General features: G+C 36.0%; 1 protein-coding gene across 2 annotated transcripts; it reads right to left on the reverse strand.

Annotated features, from left to right (window-relative positions):
* Nucleotides 1–5000: 5000 nt before the first annotated feature.
* LOC108985566 lies at nucleotides 5001–8793 on the reverse strand. 2 transcript variants are annotated; one of them, XM_018957911.2, is made up of 3 exons: nucleotides 8699–8793; nucleotides 5951–6091; nucleotides 5001–5385 (listed from the first exon to the last, which is right to left on the reverse strand). In XM_018957911.2, exons 1-3 carry the CDS (start codon nucleotides 8707–8709, stop codon nucleotides 5211–5213), a joined length of 327 nt encoding a protein of 108 aa, XP_018813456.1. In that variant the 5' UTR covers nucleotides 8710–8793; the 3' UTR covers nucleotides 5001–5210. The 2 variants fall into 2 exon arrangements, with proteins under 2 accessions (XP_018813456.1, XP_018813457.1); XM_018957912.2 differs by having other exon boundaries at nucleotides 5102–5386; nucleotides 5955–6091; nucleotides 8699–8783.
* Between the last annotated feature and the right edge of the window lie 12832 nt (nucleotides 8794–21625).

Consider the following 21625-nt stretch of genomic DNA (forward strand, 5'->3'; position numbering starts at 1 on the left):
TAAAGTAGTCACTTATAGATTGAGATCCTTGTATGATGGAGGAAAGCTGCTGTCGGAGCTGGTAAATCCTTACATTGTCTGGTTGTGCAAATCGAGTCTTGAGTTTATCCCATGCTATTTTGGCAGAGCTAATGTACAAAACATTAGATGTAATCTCCTTAGAAATGGAGTGTAAAATTCATGATAGGATGAGGTTGTTAGACCTCAACCAGGGTATGTAGGGAGGATTTGTGAGGGCAAGTGTTTCGATGGTTCCATCAAGGAACCCAAGTTTGTTCTTGATGGAGATTGCTAGTGTGAATGATCAGTTCCATGAGAGATAGTCAGGTCTTGTCAAGTGTGGAGTGACCACCATAATATTGACATTATCACTATGGTGCAGGAAGAAGGGACTGTTGGGATTTTCAGATGGAGATGAGTTGTGAGAGGTGTTAACAGAAGAAGCTTCATCAGCCATTGTGACAACAACACAATCAGTGAGATGAAACTATAAGAAGATTATATTAATAGAAACAGAGAAAGTCAGTATCAGGAATCATAAATGACCCCGCTCTGATACCATGTTGAAGAAATGAAAAACAAGTTGATGAATATGATGAGTGTGCTGAAGGTGAAAAACAGATAGGTGAATTGAGAGAATTGTTTGAGCCGAGCACTAATGAAGAGAAGAAAAAAGGCTTTTCTCATTAAGTTGTATCTGCTGTATACAAACCTAAATATATAGAACATGTACATAAAGCATAAGTGCCAAAATTAGAAAAAGAACAGAAGGGACCAATTTTGCCTATTGTATATAAAAGAATACTTTTTGTCTGCTTTATTTCTAGCCAACTTTATCAAATGGCTGCTATGTCATGCTCCCACTATCACCCTTTGTTTCATCCATTCTGGTCACAGCAAGTGCACTACCATGATGTGCATTGTCTGATGCCTCAAGTGTCCATTGGACAGCAGCTTTATGCTACGATTTTTAAGCAGCTTCATGCTGCAAGCCTTGGACGGTAGCTTCATGTTGCTGGTTTTTTAATGAACTTTGTGAAAACCCTAACAGGTAGAACATGGTCCTTCACTCGTGTGGCATGTCAAGCGCGCATCGAGCGAATAACCAATCAACATTAACTCGAGCAGTGTTTCAAGTGGTGCTTGAGTGAACACTAGTGTTTGTGCTTCACTCGAGCCAACATCATGCGAACCTTGAGCCAGCAATCTGTCTAGCCTTCACTCGAGCCCACTATCAAGTGAGCCTAGAGTGAACTCTTGGGTTGAGCTTCATTCGATCCCACTATCGAGCCAACCTCGAGTGAACTCATGGGTTGAGTTTTGCTCGAGCCAAAGTCAAGCGACAGTCGAGCAAAATTTCTATTATGCAATTTTCTTGCTGACAAACCAAGCTCCACACACAATCCAACAATCTCCTACTTGAAACTAGTTCTCTACATGCCAATCCTTGTTTCAAGCCCAAGCCCTATCACCTTTGTAGCTCATAGCTCCGGTCTTCAAACCAGAAGACACACTGAAGTTGACCCTGGCTTCAGTCTCTCACGAACAATGCCCTTAGTCAGTACATTCATTGAGCGAATCCCAACTCCCACTGCACTGAGAACTTCTAGTCTCAAACCAACTCTAGCACTCTCAGCCAACTTCCACTTGCTAGATCCCCCAATTCACAAGCTTTTCCTATTCTTCCGTGGCTCACCATCTTTTGTCAGCAGGATATGATTTAAGGTAGGTGTCCACCGTTAAGATCTTGTCCACCTCAATATAGACATCTCTAGAACTCTAGACGCTATGCTTGCATGTCTCATACCTCTGCTCTGCATTGTGATTTCCAGAGATTTCTCCAGGCTTACATGAAGAACTACAAAGCTGACTCCTTTTTGCCTCCTCATCTTTTGCGCACGACCAAGCCTGCCATTCTACAACTTTGTATTGGCCCAAACATCACTAGACCTTGATGTCAAACTGCCACGCTCTAAGACCAGTGCAACCTTAGTGACCTTCCACGCCCTTCCAAAAAACGCTACAATATGATCGTTGTCGTCAAGTTATCCCATAGAGATCAGACTTTTCTTCAGATTTGGAACATGACTGACTTGTTGCAAAGTCCACATGCTCCCCTTCAGAAGTGCGATGCACACATCGCCCAGTCCCTCTACATCCAACGAGTCTCCATCATCAGTGTACATCTTTCCAAAATCACCAACAACAAACCTCTGCATGATCTCTCGATGTGATGTGCTATGGAACGAAGCCCTTGAATCCATCACCCAATCATCAATCAGATTGTGTATTGTAAGAAATATCTATACTTTAGCTACTGCATTCATAGCATCATCCCCAATACTTTCCTGATTCCTGCAGTCTCTCACGATATAGCCTCATTTGCCACAACCCCAACAAGTTATCTGTTGCCCATATCTCGTCTTGCTCTTGCCTCTATTCTTGGACTCGTCAAATCCCTGGCCTAAATCATTAGCACACAAGGCCGCACACGTACCAAAAAACTCCCCAGAGTCCTTTTTGCATACCTTCTTAGCAAGAATCATGTCAAGCACGTCATCATAACTCAGTTTCATCTTACCAACTAAGTTACTCATGCGCCATCCTCATTGTATCCCAATTATTTAGCAACGATGCCAATAATATCAACGCTCTGATCTCATCATCAAAATCAATCTCAACCGACGATAATTGATTACTAATAGTGTTGGATTCATTCAGGCGTTGGGTAACAAGTATACCTTCTGACATCTTTATATTGAACAACTTTTCATAAGATATACCTTGTTATTTGCGAACATACATAGAAGACAAAGCCGCCATGAGATCCGTCGTTCTCTCCTTGATAACGTTGTGCGCAACTGATCTAGACAATGTCAGCCAAATAACTCCTAGAACCTATCAATCAAACAAGATTCACTAAGCATCATCCAAGCTTTCAGCTTCAGTCCCAACAGAGGAAGATGGAGCCTCATCTCATTGAGATAATTCTCATTCTGCATCCTCGAAAAACTAGAGTCTATGCCATTGAACTTCTCGATCCCAATCTTCACGTTGTCTCCAGACATCATTCAGCCTCGAACTCCAACCCGGAGCTCTGATACCAGCTGTAGTGGTATAAACATTCAGAGTCACCACACCAACACACAACGACGATGAGACAAACAATGAAATAACTGTGGAAACACAATAATCATGCAATCACACATGACACACACCGAATTTAACGTGGTTCAACAATGTGGCTACGTCCAGAACTACGTGGGATTTTATTCTAGAGAAGATTACAATCACTCAATGAGTTATAAGAGCACATCTCTACTCACACAATCTCAACTCTCTCTCTCTAGGGTTTTTTTTTCTTTCTCTCAATATGCTCTCACACTTTACCTCTCTTTGTTCTCCCTAATTTTGTTGAAAATTGTATATGGTAAGGGCAAAATATGACATATATATAACAAATGGCGTTGGAAGCCCTAACAGGCAAAATTGGGTCATTAGCTTGAGCGGAGTGTCGAGTACGCCTTGAGCGAACAACTAATCAATATTGGCTCGAGCAGTGTATTAAGTGGCACTCGAGCAACATTAGGGTTTGTGCTTCGCTCGAGCTCTGCATCACACGAATCTTAAGCGAACAATCTTTCCAGCCTTCGCTCGAGAAAACTGTTGAGCGAGCCTCGAGCAAACTAATAGATTGAGCTTCACTCGAATCTACTGTCGAGCCAACTTCAAGCAAACTCATGAGTTGACCTTGAGGTTTGCTCGAGCGACAATCGAACGAACTCTTTGCTCTACGATTTTTGTTGGTGTTTTTTAATAAATAGTATTTATCAATAACATTTATCTTTAAATTGGTTGTATTTAATGTTTCAGTTGCTCAATATTTTTTAAATGGCTGAACATTGCTCAATTTTAATTTCAAATTATCGTCCGTTTTTTCAACCAAGCCATTTGAACTTTAATTTTATCAATTAATTTCTTAATTACCGGCTCTTAGTTAATGGTCCATAAGTTTCTGCCGTTGGTTTATTCTTTTTAAGTTGGTAATGGCTGGTTGTTCATTGCGCTGTTTCTTGGAAATACGTACGTTCATTTTTCTTTAATTTGTTCTTGTATTCATCATTTCATTGCACAATTACCGAGTGTATTTGAATTGTTTTAAATTTTGATGGAGGTGGGCGTCTGTTGATAGTCTATTATTTTTCCAGTGTGGTGTTGTTTTCTCCGTACAGTATAGAGAAAAATCAGTAGAAGGAAAGAAGGATTAATGTGCATAGATAATTTTGAGAGTATTTTTAGATAAAAAAATAGGTCATGTTCATTTGGTGGAGCTTTGAGCTCAACCATTTGTGTAGAGTTGGTTCGGGTTATACAACGGTCAATTGGGCTGTTATATCCTGAAGGAATCAAGTCAAGAAGAGTTCTGCTTCACCGATTAATTTGAGACTTTGTATACTATAAAGAGTTTGAATCTGGTTAAAAAGAGCGATATTTTCATGCCTCAATCTAAACTGGTTTCGTTTAAATGTTAATTTATTGTAATTTTTATTATATTATTATGTATTTTTCCAACAATTTTCCAGCTCACAAATCAAACTCCACATATAACCCAACAAGTACACCTTGCACCTCACATTCAATTATCTTCCCTCTTTCGCATATTTTCTTTCTCGAGTTGGTCTCCCCCTTGCGCGCGTAATTTCTTCCTGTGTGGAGATTAATCGAATGGTTGATCATCCTCCAATTTGGTAAGCTTTATTTATTTATTTTTATTCTGATCTTTTCGACCATTAATTAAATCTGAGACTCCCACTCAATAATAATAATAGTAAGATAGATGGTAACATGACATATATCAGCAGACGTACGTACGTACGGTACTTACATATGAGAAACCAATTAAGCACAAACGACGTTAATATTCATGCGCTGAATATAGATGATGATAAACATAGAAACACACTTGCATGCATGCATGCGTTTTGAAATTAAATACCAAATTACCAAACTAGCTAGTACGTACGTACGTACGTACAGAGTGCGACGCCAAGCATTAACAAACATATATAGATGATACAGACTTCGTTAGTACATATGATCAAAGTGATCTAATGACCATCTATTCATTATTTATTAATATATTATATTATATTATATTATATGGAGATGGTCATGTCTAGTGATCATATTATGATCTAATGGACACTTCTTCAGAGGCGCCTATTCAGAGTTTCGAGAGCAACTTCCAGCTGTGTCTGTTTTGGGGCCAGCAAGTTGATAATATTGATCAGTTCTCTCAGCCGAATTTCAAGCTTTCTCACAGCTTTCGGAACTCCCTCAGGGGCTTGATTGTGACTGTAAGGGACGCGACTATGTCCGCCACGCCTGGAAATACAAAGATTAAACAATGTATCAAGATTCATGACATACTCATTATATATATATGTATATACACATATTAATATAGGGAGATGATAACCTTACAATCTAATTACAATTTATTTACAATTTATTAATAAAATAATATTTTTTTAAAATTTTAAACACATCAAATTAAAATTAAAATAAATATTATTTTACTAAAAAATTGTAGAAAAATTGTAAATGAGTAGTTTTTTTTATCATTTTCCATTAATAGATATGGACATGGTCATATATAGTGATCATCATTAGCTGATCTCTGATCATGAAATACTATATATATATATATATATATTGAGTAATGCTACATAATTTTCCTAACCTCTATACAGTATGGTTTTTTAAATTTTTTAAATGTTTTAAATTTTTTTTTTGAGTTTATTCTTTTTAAACTAATTTAATTTTTCCATTCATTATTTATATATTAAATATTTGATAAAAGAAAAAAACAATAAAAATTTAAAAAAATATAATATGGGAAGATTATGTAAATAGTAAAAAATTGTGCAGATTTTTTCATATATATTACCCATCATCATGAGTTTCCAGAATTTTGCCGAGATTGTCCAGCATGTCTTTGATCAGCTTTTGTGCAGTTTCACTTTCCTGAGCCAGCAATTTCTTGAGCCGTCCCACATTATCGTTAATGGTTTTCAGGAGATCACTTGGACTGGAAATACATGAAAAATTAAACGTCAATCAATACAATATCAATATTAAAGAACGAACAGGTAATTACGGATGAATAGAAGAATATTTGTACCAGCTAAAGTTATCAATGCAGCAATATAAATTACTAATAAAAATCACTCAATATCCATGCTGATTAATGATAGGGAGACATATATGCATGACGTACATGATGTGCACTACATGGAAGTAGTAATTGTTCATGCAAAGTGACGCAACAAATGTGTCAAAATCACTCAACTGATGATCACTAATTAATGCATGAGAATTCGTGAAATGATAAAAAAAAATAATTTAATTTCTCGCCCAAGTCGCACACATGTAGTTTAGCCTCAAGCAATTTACCAATTAGGATTGCGTAACATGACAATTGACAGTGCAACGCATGCAATTATAACTTGTACATATCATAAACCATTGTGAAAATATATATGATACATTTTTCAATTAATCACACTAAAAATATCAATCCCATTCTGCATGTACAACAAAACATTTTGGGCATTTTTCACTTTTTTCATTCTCTCTAATAAAAATACAATTGAAAATAAACATGCAATTGAATTATTAAAGAAAAAACAACAACACAGCGAAAATAGTTGAACGATATTGAGATTTGAAAATCAAGATCATAGTCAAATTAATAGTAACGTATCTAAATAACAAAGCAAGCAATAGCTATATATAAGATATCTATATATGAAAAACATGACAGATCGTCGATCATGGCATGCCACATGCAAGCCACTTGTCAGAAAACTAAAAAAAAAATATTTTAAAACTTAAAACGTGTTAGAAATAAATAAATAAAAACTAATAGCTTAATATGAAAAAAGCGGAAAAAATTTAAAATCTCAAAAATAATTATAGCTTCAAAAAATTAAAATATAAAAAGGGTGGGAAAGAGGCGGGAAATCCAAGAGATCGAGAGATCGTTGAGAAAAAAAAAATGGAGCATTAATATTTGAGACTTAAGAGCTCAAACGAATTTTTAGAAAATAATGTTTGATTTTTTATTGATTGAAAATGTTTTTCATTTGCTGACTTTTTTTATACACATTCAAACGCCAAAAAATCAGAAAAATTATTTATGAAAATTGTTTTATGATGAAACAGATGGAGCTTTTACATGATTTTTCTTTAGCAAGACGACCATCATTCGATGCACAAAAGCTAGCTTACGTGACGAAATATGATTTTTCTTTATAATATATTACGACCAAATTATTGAAAGTTAAACTTCACCACACTATAAAGTATAAACAGAACATATTTGCTAAATTAATAAAGAAAAAAGAAAAAAAGCAGAATATATTTTCTCCGAAAAGAGGTCGACCTTCTATCATTCAATTGATCCTCTTTAGCAGTACAACTACTCCTCCCAAAAGCAAGATAATACACAAATTAATTCTCCCCCCTTTTTTTATTATAAAATTAATGATAAGGAGAGACATGCAGTATGTCATGACGTGCACTATCATTTGAAATCAATTTTTTTGATAATCTCATGATCATTCGTGAAATTATAAAACATTTTGATGATTTCCCGCCCAAGTCGCACACATATAGTTTAACCTTAAACAATTCAGTTATGATTGTAATGTGACAATAATGCAACCCAAATATTACAACTTAACATAAACTACTGCAAAAACATGATATTTTTATTTTTATTTTTTTAATAATTTACGTGTACTAAATATATTAAAATTAATCACACTAAAAATATCGTTCTCATAATTTATTTACAAGAAAACATTTTGGGCATTTTTCATTTTTCCAATTTTTTTTCATTCTTTCTCTTAAATACACAATTGAAATAGGCATGCAATTGAATTATTAAAGGAAAAAACAACAACAAAACGAAAGTATCGACTGAATATTTGAAAATCAAGATAGTCAAATTAATAATGTATTTAAATAACAAAACAAGCAATATCCACATATAAGATATCCATATTTGGAAAACAAAACAAGAGATCATGACAAGCCACATGACAAGCTATTTGTTAGAAAAATAAAAAAACCTAAAACATGGTTTAGCGCGAAACATATTAAAAATAATTTAAACTTAAAACATGTTAGAAATAAAAAAAAAAAATTTAACGATCTCAAAATATATTAATATAGCTTCAAAAAATTTAAAATATAGAAAGGATGAGAAAGAGAAGGAAGATTAACTCAAGAAGGAAACCCGAGAGATCGAGGGAATCGGTTTGAAATTGATAAACTAAAACCAATTTTCAGAATAGAATTCTTGAATTTTTATTGATTGAAACTATTTAGTTTTCATTTAGTACTGATCACTTTTTCAAACACCAAAAATTCAGAGAAATTGTTTACGAAAATTTATTTATGGTGAAACAAATGCAGCTTGTACGTACAACACATGATTCTTCTTCAGCAAGACGACCATATCATGCATTCGATGCACAAAAACTTTGGTGAGAAAATATGATTTGTCTTTATAATATTGACCAAATTGAAAGTTAAACTCACCACACCATAACAGAATATATTTGCTAAATTAAAAAAAAAAAAAATAAAAAAAGAATATAGTTGCTCCGAAAAGATCAGAAGTAATTACTTGTTGGACATGTTGTCCAAAACGGAAGAGTATCTCAAATCTCACTTGGCTGTCGGACGTTGTGATCAGGGGTAGACGAACTAAAAGAAATGATATCGATCACACGGGACACGCGGCTAAGGAACTACTATATATATATACACGAATTAAAATGAAATGACCATATCGACCACACAGGACGGCTAAGGACTTGTTTGGATAGAGAATAATTTCACCTCATCTTATCATTATAATTTTTTAAAATTTTTACATAAAATATAATAAACAATTCAATTTTTTCAAATTTCAAAACAATAATAATATTAAAATATAATATTCTAATAATATTTAATTCAACTAATATAAAATCATCACATCTCATCTTACTATCCAAACTAGCCACAAGAATACTAGCTACTATGAGATCAAGAATACTGTTTTTTTTTTTGGTCAAAGAGAAGAGGACTCCAGTCTTGTTTTATTTATTTATTGAGGAATTATATTTACGGTAATTATTCACTCTTACACTTCACATCTTATACTTGTAATTTTTTCAGAGTATAGGGGTATTTTTTATAGAGTGTGAAAGTACTTTTCATAAAATGTGAAGTGTGAAATAATGAATAATTAGTGATGAAAAGAATTTGTTTTTTTTTTTTTTGACAACTACCACGAGATCAAGACCATATATAGTTCATAGTGCATGTTACCGTTGGCGAGGTCATTTAAACTTATCTGATGACACGAGAGATCGGGGTGAGAAGAGAGAGAGAGAGATCCGCGGGGGTGAAAACTGAGAACTGAAAAGAGAGAGAACGCTGGTGGGTGAAAAAAATAAACACCCGTCGTTCTCCATCTTAATTACATGACTACCTGTTTACCTACCCGGCGTACGACCTTAACTGTCCCATTTATTTTAATTGTCTAAACAAAGATGGGCATAAGAAAACAAATGCATGTGACACCAATTGCATTATATGATCTTCTTTATTTTATGCATCTGTCACCAAGAAGTACTAGAAGACTAATAAAACTTAAAATGCTAGAAATAAATAAATAAAAAGTAAATATAGCTTAAAATGAAAAAAGCGGAACAAATATAAAATCTGAAAAGCATTATAGCTTCAAAAAATTAAAATATAAAAAAGGGTGGGAAGAGGAGGAAGATTAAGGAGAGGAGGGAAATCCAAGAGATCGTTGAGAAAAAAAAAATGGAGCCTTATTTGAGACTTAAGAGCTAAAACCAAAAAATCAGAAAAATTATTTATGAAAATTGTTTTATGATGAAACAGATGCAGCTTTTACATACAAGTTACTACACATTCTTCTTTAGCATTACGACCATCATTCGATGCACAAAAGCTAGCTTAGGTGACGAAATTGGATTTTTCTTTGTAATATATTACGACCAAATTATTGAAAGTTAAACTTCACCACACTATAAACAGAACATATTTGCTAAATTAATAAAGAAAAAGGAAAAAAAGCAGAATATATTACGCATTGGCATTCATGTTGTCCAAAACTGCAGCGTGTCTAAAACCTTGTACGTAGTCAGGGATAGACGAACTTGAAGAAATGATATCGACCGCACGTACGGGACGACTAGGAGTAGTGCCCAAGATCGAGATTTTGAATTATTACGTAACGTATAAAAGGCTGCTATATATATATATATATATATATTTATATTTATATTACTGTTGAGAATTATTAAGAATATTATTATTTTTTTGCCAAAAAGAAAAGAACTCACGAGTCATTTTCTTTTTTACTTCGACAACTACGACGTACGAGATGAAGACGCGATCGAGTGCATAATATTGTATGTTACAGTTGGTGAGAAAGGCATAAAATCATATGCTTTCACCTGCTCACTTGACTATTTAATAGACGCGAGTGCATAATGTATGTTACAGTTGGTGAGAAAGGCATAAAATCATATCCTTTCACCTGCTCACTTGACTTCATTAGTTAAAAAATAATAGTAACAATGATTTTTCTTTATGCATGTATTGTGTTATGCATAGTGCGTTAGTGAGGTTAATGTCTATTGAAATCATTTTACCTGCTCATTTGGCTTTATTCGGCTTTGTTCTTTTTGCATGCAGTATTCGTGTTACGATTAGTGAGGTAGATATCTACTAATATCCTTTCACCTGCTCAATTAGGCTCATTCAAAAGTTACATTATGTATAGTAACAATGATAGTAATAGCATTAATGATATATATATATATATATATTTTTTTTTTTTTTTCGTGCATGGTACAATTTTATTGGTGAGGTAGGCATCCAGTCATAAGAACATTTCACATGCTCCTTTGACGTAGTTTGGAATTGTTTGGTACCTTTGTGAGTTAGGCATTTAAGGTTCCGTTTGAATATTAAGAATATCTCAAATAATTTATAAATAGTAATAAAGCAGTATAAAAATATCTGAGAATATTTATGTTTTTATACAGACTCTAAATATAAGATTCTTTAACCTGGTCCTTTGGCCTCATTTGAAATTACATTTTGTATGATGATAATATACTATTTTTCTCTTTTAATTTGACGAATATCACTTAAAATCTCATGGCAACATATTAATAACGTACATTAGAAAATTTTCAACATATATAATTATATATATTTATTAATATTACTTTAGGGTTTATTTTGGAATTCATGGGTTATTTGGAAAGAGAGATTACTACTTTTGCTTATGGAGATTTTTTTTTTTATAAAAAAAAAAATGGGTTACTGTTCAAATTAAGGACCAGCAATCGTTGTTTCAGAGGTAGTGGACCAGTAGTGGTGCTCCTTTTCTATCCTAAAGGGAAAGGTTGGAAACTTGAATCGCTCCAACATGACAAAAGCATTTTTAAAAGCTGACTCATCATCCCTAAAAATAAAATAAATATGTTTAAAAAATAATATATTATTAAATAATTGTATAAAAGTTGTGTAACACTAATATTTATCATATGGTCTTACAGGTGTATACAGCTGATTGGAAATTTGGAATTAATAGTCTTGGGCTTGTTTCACTATCTCTACAAGAAAAATAGGTTTTTGTGGCCATTTAATTGCGGCGAAGGCCATTTAATTGCGACGAAAAGATTATTTGTAACCAAAACAGACTTATTTTAACTGTAAATAGTCATTTCGCTAGAATTAACTGGCCACAAATAAACAGTTTTTTTGTAGTGCGTCAGTGGACAACTAGTTCATAAGATCGTACATGTTAAAAAATAAAAAAATTCATAAGTTCGCACACAGTTTCATTTAAGAAAAATACTATTTGTCTCAATAAATAGATTGCGACATGAGTTTCGATAATTTTTCTTTTACTTAATATTTAATGAAATATTTTTAAATAATATTAATTTTTTAAAATGTGTAACGGTATAAAATAAATAAATAAAAAATAATATTAAAAACAATAAAAAAAATTAAATTAAATAATCTTATCGAGATGATCATTCTCGGACTACACCATCGGTAGCAGGCTAGCAGCAATCCTTAGTTAATTCGCGAAGAAGACATCATTAGAATGACATTATCCTGAAAACCTCATTCATGGTCACTACATTAGAATGAAAAGGACGTACATGATCCAATAAGATGCCAGACTATTGCCCGCGCGTGCATATCATGATGCCAACTATTGCCGGTGCATATTATAGCTGGAGAGGAAGACACGATCCAATAAGATACTTTCAGTTCCAGCTGCATGCATGCGTATGGTGCCCGTTTGGCCTCCTTCCAAAAGATTACCTACAATCAAAATAAGGGCAATTAATGAGATGACGTGTGTGTATATATACATATATATATATATATGATATTTACAGCGTACAATCATGCATACAAAGTTCAAAGGTAACAAGTATCATATATACATCACATGTTCATTGACAAAAGTTAATATAGATATCATGCATACTGGATGTTATGGTAACCACATGTCAGCCGGTGCGGCCATCATTTCTTTACGATAGGGTTCATCTACTACCGATGACAACAACAGTCACTTTTTTTTCTTTTTTAAGAGAGTGTATAAAATTTGAATATCTTAAAATTGTATCTAATATATATGTTAACGTCGTGTTTTGCATATCTTTAAGTCAGGCTCTAACAACTCAGGTATTTGGAAATGGGTATACAAAAGATAAGAGAGAAGGCAACTTGAAAAGGGTGGTCTCGAGACCGAGGAGTCTCCGATGCCAAAGTTAATAAGTGTTCTTGAAAGTTTGTGAATAAGTAAAGGAGTCTAGGAATTAGAGAGAGTGCTATTTATAATACTATAAGCCTGGGGGGACAGATTGTGTTTGCCCCCATGGCATCTGCATCCTTAGTACTTTTCTCTGTGTCAGAGCCCTTTAATACGGCGTAGCTCTATGACAGTGTCATTAACGTGGCGTGTTGTCAGAGTAGTGGTGCCATTAATGCAACATGGTTTTTTTTATTTCCTTCTCCCAGACAGTATCTTTGGTGATCTGTTGATATTCTTCCTGTCAGAGGATCGAGGGTTTCCCCCACATTATGCCTACTATGCTTGCGGGCACTTGAGAGCTAAACACTACTCGAGGGACCTTTAAATCCATGAATCTCATCCCCTGCAGCACCCTCCATTTTGCAAGTTGCATTCAGAGGACCCTTCCCATGGGCCGGGTTAAAGACTGGTTGTTCTGTGCTAGGACTTTGGTCTTAATTCCTATAGATTTCACTACAAGAAAACTGCTTATTTGCAACTAGTTATTTCTAGCGATATAATTATTTCCAGGGAAAATGAGTCTGTTTTTGTCGCAAATAATAATTTTCGTTGCAAAAGAATGATCACAAATACTCGTTCTCTTGTAATGAATTTCATTCACAGGCTCACTAGATTTAGTAGGGGGGAAAATCTCCTTACAATATATGTATATATGTTTGAAGTGAAAAAAACTCAAGAGTCATTTTCTTTCTTACTTTAACAACTACTACGTACGAGATGAAGATGCGAGTGCATATATGCATGTTACAGTTGGTGAGAAAGGCATAAAATCATATCCTTTTACCTGCTCACTTAACTTCATTCAGATAAAAAGTAATAGTAACAATGATTTTTCTTTATGCATGCATTATGTGTTATGCATTATGTGTTGAGAATATTGGAGTCTGGTTGCATCGCTCGAGCGAAGCGTCTAGCCACTCGAGCGAACACAAGTTAGAGAGTTTGCTCAAAGGTAGCTCAACAGACCACTCGAGCAAAGGCAAGTCAGAGAGTTCACTCAAAGGTCTGCTCGACACATGGCTCGAGCAGTTGCGGGAAACAGTTTCGTTCGATGCGGGCTCGACACACCACTCAAGCGAACTTCACTAATTCTGTTTTAATTCGGGTTTCTGCCACATAACTTGTTAGGTGTGATTTTGTGTTTGGCTTGTACTGTGTGTGAACAGTAGCCGCCCCAAGAAGAATTGTAGTGTGATTCCTCAAGCAATAAAAATTCCTCTGCAGCTCCCGTAGACGTAGGCAATTTTCCGAACCATGTAAATACTGTGTCGTGTGTGATTGCTTGTCTCTCCCTTTAATTTGAATTTAATTTTTCTTGTCATTGATTTTCACAACAATTAGTATCAAGAGCCAAGGTTCGGGTCTGAGGAAAAACGATGGCTAGAGAAGAAGTGAAGGTATCGGGGATCGAGAAGTTTGATGGCACTGATTATGGGTATTGGAGGATGTAGATAGAGGATTACATCTATGGGAAGAAACTCAATCTTCCATTGTTGGGGAAGAAGCCAGACAGCATGTCAGTTGCTAATTGGACCCTGTTGGATCGACAGGTTCTGGAGGTTATTCGTCTAACCCTGTCGAGATTCGTTGCACACAACGTCATCAAGGAGAAGACGACTGCGGATCTCATAGAGGCTTTGTCGAGCATGTATGAAAAGCCGTCAGCAAATAACAAGGTACATCTGATGAAAAAATTATTTAATTTGAAGATGGCAGATGGTACGTCTGTTGCACAACATCTGAATGATTTTAACACTATCACAAATCAATTGTCGCCTGTTGAAATTGAATTTGATGATGAGATCCGTGCACTGATATTATTGGCATCATTGCCAAATAGTTGGGAAGCCATGAGGATGGCTATTAGCAATTCTGCTGGTAAGTCAAAGTTAAAATATGATGACATCCGTGATTTGATTTTGGCTGAGGAGGTGCGCAGGAGAGATTTAGGCGAGACCTCAGGTTCAAGTTCAGCACTGAATGTTGACTCTCGAGGGAGAGCACAAGACAGGAACTCAAACAGAGGTAGATCAAAATCAAGGAACAAGAGCAAGAGCAAGTCTAGACCTGGTCAGCAGGTAACTTGTTGGAATTGTGGCAAAGCTGGTCACATAAAGAAAAATTGCAGAAATTCCAAGAAGACTGAGAATGATAGTGCTAATGTGATAACTGAAGAATTACAGGATGCACTATTGCTTGCAGTTCATAGTCCAGTTGATGACTGGATACTTGATTCAGGGGCATCTTTCCACACATCTTCCCATCGGGAGATGATGCAAAACTATGTTGCAGGTGATTTTGGAAAAGTGTATTTGGCTGATGGAGAGGCTTTGACTGTAATAGGGATGGGAGACATTGACATTGTACTTCCTAACAATAACAAATGGACCTTGCAAAAGGTCAGACACATTCCTGAGTTGAAGAATAAACTCATTTCTGTTAGGCAGCTTGATGATTGTGGCCATTCAGTGGTGTTCTCAGACAGCACCTAGAAGGTCACCAAAGGGGCATTGGTACTGGCTCGGGGTAAGAAAACTGGTACACTTTATATGACTACTGGTTTGAATAACACTATTGCCACTACCGTTGCAGAGAGCACAACAGATTTGTGGTATTGCAGGCTTAGCCATATGAGTTAGAAGGGCATGAAAGAACTTTTGTCTAGAGGCAAGCACCAGAACTGAAGTCAGTTGATCTCAGTATGTGTGAGAGTTGCATTATGGGGAAACAGAAGAATGCCAGTTTCTTGAAGAGTGGCAGAGCACTGAAGTCAAGGAGACTAGATCTTGTGTACACTGATGTGTGGGGACCTTCCCCAGTTGCATCCCTTGGAGGTTCTCGTTATTATGTTACATTCATTGATGACCACAGCAGGAAGGTATGAGTCTATTTGTTGAAACACAAATCTGATGTATTTAATGTGTTCAAAATTTGAAAAGCCATGGTTGAGACAAAGACATGCTTGAAGTTGAAGTGCTTGGGGTCTGATAATGGTGGTGAGTATATTGATGGTGGGTTCAAGAAATATTGTGCAACTCAGGGTATCAGAATGGAGAAGACCATTCCTGGGACACCATAGCAAAATGGAGTTGTTGAATGCATGAACAAAACTATAAATGAGCGTGCTAGAAGCATGAGGCTGCACGCTAGGCTACCACCTACTTTCTGGGCAGATGCAGTTAGCATTGCAGTGTACTTGATAAACAGAGGGCCATCAGTTCCGTTGGATTGTGGATTGCCTGAGGAGGTTTGGAGCGAGAAAGAGGTCAAATTTTCTCACCTTAAAACTTTTGGTTGTCTTTCTTTTGTTCTTATTGATTCTGATGCTCGTAGTAAGCTTGAGGCCAAGTCAAGGAAATGTTATTTCATTGGCCATGGAGACGAGGCATTTGGCTATCGTTTCTGGGATGATTAGGGCCGAAAAATTATAGGAAGCAGAAATGTGATCTTCTATGAGAAGATTGTGTACAAAGACAAGTCTAGTACAGTTGCTGAAGCAGTTCCTCAGGAATCTGAGTTTGTGAGTTTGGAGTTTGGATGATCTACTTGAGGTCATAGTGCAATGTAGAGAGGTGTGTGACAAGGTGAGTGGGTCCAGCACACCCATTCCCATTATTCCGCAGTCAGATCCAGAGCACTCCACTCCTGTAGCTGCAGTTCGCAAATCAGTTAGGACTATTCGTCCCCCACAACGTTTCTCACCTTCTTTGAATTATATCATGTTGATAGATGGTGGAGAACCACAAAGCTACCAAGAAACCTTGCAAGATGAAAATTCTAGCAAGTGGGACTTGGCCATGAAGGATGAGATGGATTCCTTGCTAGGGAATCAGACATGGGAGTTGACAGAACTTCCATCAGGGAATAAGGCATTACATAACAAGTGGGTATACCGGGTGAAGACTGAGCATGACGGTAGTAAAAGGTATAAGGCCAGACTTGTTGTAAAAGGTTTTCAGCAAAAACAGGGTATTGATTACTCAGAGATCTTTTCGCCTGTGGTAAAGATCACAACCATCAGGTTAGTTCTGGCTATGGTTGCTACTGAATATCTATTTCTTGAGCAGTTAGATGTGAAGACAGCTTTTCTTCATGGAGATCTTGAAGAATACATCTACATGCATCAACCTGAGGGGTTTGTGGTATAGGGAAATGAAGATTCAGTTTGCAGACTGAAGAAGAGCTTGTATGGCCTGAAACAAGCTCCTAGGCAGTGGTACAAGAAATTTGACAGTTTCATGTGCAGTGCAGGGTACATCAGATGTCAGGCAGATCACTGCTGCTATGTCAAGGCAGTTTGACAATTCCCACATTATTTTATTGCTATATATTGATGACATGCTTATTGCAGGGGCTAGCATTGATGAGATCAATAATCTGAAAAAGCAGATGTCAGAGCATTTTGCAATGAAGGATTTGGGAGCTGCAAAGCAAATCCTTGGCATGAGAATTGTCAGAGACAGAGTCAGAGGCACATTGAGACTCTCACAGGCTGAGTATGTGAAAACGGTACTCAGCAGGTTCAATATGGACAAGGCCAAGTCAATTGGCACACCCTTGGGTAGTCACTTCAGACTCAGCAAGGATCAAGCACCAAATTCAGAAGAGGAACAAGATTGTATGAATAAGGTTCCTTATGCCTCAGCTATTGGTTCACTTATGTATGCTATGGTCTACACTAGACCAGATATTACCCATGCAGTGGGAGTTGTGAGTAGATATATGAGTAATCCTGGAAAACAACATTGGGAAGCAGTAAAGTGGATTTTGAGGTACCTAAAAGGCTCCTCAGAAACGTGCTTATGTTTCTCAGGAGAGGGCTTCGAGGTGCAGGGCTATGTTGATGCTGATTTAGCTGGAGACATTGATCGCAGAAAAAGTACCACAGGGTTTGTTTATACTCTGGGTGGTACTGCAGTTTCATGGGGTTCTAACTTACAGAAGACAGTTTCTTTGTCTACTACAAAAGCTGAGTATATTGCAGTTTTAGAAGCTGCAAAGGAGATGGTTTGGATACAGGGCTTCTTGGAGGAATTGGATCAGAAGAATCAGAAGGGCACTCTTTACAGTGACAGTCAGAGTGCCATATTCCTCGCCAAGAATCCAGCATTTCATTCCAGAACTAAGCACATTCAGATCATGTATCACTTTATAGGATCATTGTTAGATGATGGACAGTTGCTACTTGAGAAAATTTGTGGAAGTAAGAACCCTGCAGATATGTTGACAAAGGGTGTTACACTTGAGAAACTGAAGTTGTGCGCAACTTTAGTTTGTCTTCTAGCATGAAGACAGGAGCAGTGAGTTGCAGAGGTGGAGGATATTATGTTTGAGGCAGAGGGTGGTACTGTGGGTGTACCAGTCTCCAAGTGGGAGAATTGTTGAGAATATCGATTGAGAATCCTTCTTCTTTCCTGGATACCTTGACTTCGGTCTCCCTCTTGCTATAAAGGCTTCATTTGATGTATTTAGCTGTACCTCCTTATCTTTTATGCGGTACTCATTATTTATCAAAACACTAGATACATCGTTAAAACTAATCTTTTCATTCCCATACAAAAGTGTGGTAATCAAATGCTCATATGTATCAGGCAAGGAATTTAATAAAAGTAAAGCCTTGTCTTCATCTTGGATTTCTACATCCAAGTTTTGCAAATCAGCAAGTATCTGATTGAAACTATTGAAATGTTTGGACATAGACATACCTTCTCGAAATTGGAATCTTAAGAGCTTCTTCTTCAAGTATAAATGACTCTCAATACTTTTTGTCAAGTATTTCTCTTCTAATTTCCGCCAAAGTTCACTTGTTTTTGTCTCTCTCATGAAAAAATACTTCTGATCTTTGGCAAGGCACAAACAGATTGTACCACAAGCTTGTCGATTAAGCTTGTCCCAATCCCTCTCCGTCATGTCCTCCGATTTCTCTTCCAGCGTAATATCCAACTCTTGTTGGATCAAAACGTCCATGACTTCACATTGCCACATACCAAAGTTATTAGGTCCATCGAACTTCTCAACTTCAAATTTGGCATTTGACACCATGGATCTATGCCCAGAGCTATTAGCATTTCCAGAGTTCCTATCACCTGCAATTTCTCCGTCTGTTTCCATCTAAAAAATTACTTATCTCTGGAAAATGAATTTCAAAATTTCAACCGTACGGATGAGTCCGGAATGATCCAAATAGTTGGAAAGCACCATTCGATAGTTGAAATCGGACTCCGAATGGCTTAGATCAAGCCCAAATCATATCTGAAATTTTGAACAGTCCAGATCAAACAGGAACAGCAGGCGAAGCGCGTGGCGAGAGTGGGGGCGCATTGGCGCGTGTAACTCACGCCTCGTCTTCCTCTGGAGTGCGTGTCTTTCACTTGTCTTCAACCTCTAGAGCGAGTGGGGGCGCGTGGGCGCATGGTTTGCACTCGTCTTCAACCTCTGGACGATCGTTGGCGCTTGAATCGCACCTTCTGACCTTCTAGGGCGCGTGTCAGCTCCTCCGACGTCCGTTTTCGATGCCGTTTGTGGCAGCGTTTCCGTCTTGTCAAGACAAACCTCCTGGTGTGATCAAAAATTGATTTGGATCAACTTGAATTTTCTAGGTAGCACAAAACCGAAGCTCTGATACCAATTGTTGTACCAAAACCACCCAAAATCATACCCAAACACAAGATAGAGACAATATGTAAGTGGTTTGGAAATTTGCCTACATCCACTGTAGCAGAAACAGTAGATTTCAAAGTATTTGTACAAATTATATAAACTCCAACAAGATTATCTCTATCTCTATAAATGGCCCTCTTCTATGTCCCACAGACACTATTTCGTTTACAATATGATCTCCTTTTATAGGAGAACCTTCAGGAGACAAACAAATAATAAAAGTGGCTGTAAGAAACAAACTTGATATTTTGGAGACAAGCTTGATATTTAGAGACAAGTTTGATATTTCCAGACAAGCCTAATATTTGGAGCAGCTATCTAAGACTATTGAGGAGCAACTGTTCACACTTAGGTTGATATTTAACAAATAGTGACGGTTACACAGCTCTATTCACGGCAGCTGCCGTGCTTGGAAATAGGACAATGGTGGAGTGCATGCTTGGAGAAAACCCTGGCTTGATCAGCATTAGACATTCCAAAGAGAAAAATCTTCCAGTTGTTATGGTTATTAATTTCGAGCAAATAGAAATGGCGCGGCATTTGTATTATCTTAATCCAGATAATGGAGATTTAATTCCACAGGATAATGATCAGGAGATTCAGGACCACAATGGTGCTACGCTTTTTACCCGTGCCATCTATACCGGAACTTTGGATCAGAACTCGTACGTGTTTTACTATCTGGTAGTAGAAATGTTTGATAAGAAATTCTATACATGATTGACATGTTTAATATGATCTAAGTAGATCAGTTAATTTATTACATTAAGCCACCTCGTTATTGTATAAATTTTTTTAGTCTAAACTTAAAACTTCTAATCCATTAATTGGCTGCCGTTATAAATATAATAATTCCTCTTTGACCATTTCTATGCATGTGCTGTACATGTATATATGATGGTGACGGTACTTACACATTAACAGATATTGCTTTGAGATTAATCCGAACCTGTCCACGTTTGGCACTGGCTCTTGACAAGGATGAAGAGTCTCCCATCTTCGCATTGGCCTCTATGCGTCATTCCTTCCCAAGTGGAATTCAGCTCGGGTTTTTCAAGCAACGCATGATCTGCTCCTGTATAATTACCACTAGCTCTGATCCCTTAATTCTCTTGATTTACATTATTGTAATATTACTCAATATTAATGGCTCATTTAAAAAAAAAACCATCAATAATATATATTGGATTAATTTTAATTTCTTAGAAATTAAAAAAGAAATCAAGATCCATGAGAATACCGAAAATAATATTCTCCTGCGTAGAGTTATTTGGTAGGGTTATTTAAACATTATTATTTTTATTTGATAGGGTTATTTGGTAATTTTTAAAATATTTTTAGGGCTTATTTTGTGATCTTCTTAAGAAAAAAGAGGGTACATTGCAATTTTTTGGCAGTTTAAGGAATTGATTGTAAAAATTGATACTTTGAGGATGTTATTGTAAATTGGGTGCATGGTAGTTTGAAAGGCTTTGTATATTTTCTCCTATAAATATAAAACAAAATTTCATGTATTTAAAATCATATATATATGAATTTAAAGTCTAAATCCATGACTACTTTCGATAAAGTGAAGGTAATATAAATCTAAAATTATATACGTACAATATATGCAATTCAAGAATAAAAAATATAATTTGAATCTAAATAATTTCAGTAAGAATGCATTTCATGTATCTGACAGCTTCAAATATCATCATAATTTTTCAAAGGTTCTCTTTTACTAAAACAAGAAAATATACTTAAGTTATAAAGTCGATGATATACCTTAAGTTATTTCTTCTCTCATTTCTAATTTGTTATCCTAGGGCATACTTAAAATTTGATTTGTGGATTGTTTTTTTTTTTTTTTTTTTTGTTATAAAGAAGATTGATCACTCAATACCCAGAATATTATAAGTTCTACTATATTGTTAATTAGATTTGTTAGCTTTTGCTTGCTAAAAAGGTATGCGCATTCCATACGCACCTCCGACCAGTGAGACTCGTTTGAATGTTTCAAACGGAGAACAACGCCAAAGCAAT

Source organism: Juglans regia, chromosome 5 (genome assembly GCF_001411555.2).
Source record: "Juglans regia cultivar Chandler chromosome 5, Walnut 2.0, whole genome shotgun sequence".
NCBI classification, from domain to species: Eukaryota; Viridiplantae; Streptophyta; class Magnoliopsida; order Fagales; family Juglandaceae; genus Juglans; species Juglans regia.

What these genes read in the sequence shown, in the direction of transcription:
- LOC108985566 (XM_018957911.2), bottom strand. An exon ending in CTGGAAACTCATGATGATGG is followed by an intron (nt 5,386 to 5,950) that starts GTAATATATATG and finishes TTGTATTTCCAG; the next exon opens with GCGTGGCGGACATAGTCGCG.